The 241-nt window shown below is 71.4% G+C and overlaps 1 protein-coding gene across 1 annotated transcript; it reads right to left on the bottom strand.

Annotated features, from left to right (window-relative positions):
* Positions 1-6: 6 nt before the first annotated feature.
* NOP10 (NOP10 ribonucleoprotein) lies at positions 7-235 on the bottom strand (the record flags this gene model as incomplete). The annotated part of the gene is made up of 1 exon (XM_039700951.1): positions 7-235. A coding segment is annotated over one exon (163 nt), but the record flags the coding sequence as incomplete, so codon positions are not given.
* Between the last annotated feature and the right edge of the window lie 6 nt (positions 236-241).

Here is a 241-nt window from a genome sequence, read left to right as displayed (position 1 = left end):
CCTCCTCCTCCTCCCCGGGGGTTTTCGGGGTCCCTCACGGCGTGAGGATCCCGGGGGGATTTTTGGGGTCGCTCACAGCAGGGTCCGGCCTCGCTGCGTCAGCAAAACCCCAAAGCGGCGCTTGAGGGCCAGGCGGTGCCGGGAGAATTTGTCATCGGGGGAGAAGCGGGCGGGATGGGCCGAGCGCGTGGGGACCCCGGCCGGGGACACCTTCTGTGGGGACGGCGCGTCAGGGCGGCCG

Source organism: Passer montanus, unplaced genomic scaffold (assembly GCF_014805655.1).
Source record: "Passer montanus isolate IOZ18808 unplaced genomic scaffold, ASM1480565v1 scaffold14612, whole genome shotgun sequence".
Lineage (NCBI taxonomy): Eukaryota > Metazoa > Chordata > Aves > Passeriformes > Passeridae > Passer > Passer montanus.
This window is presented reverse-complemented; position numbering and strand designations above follow the sequence as displayed.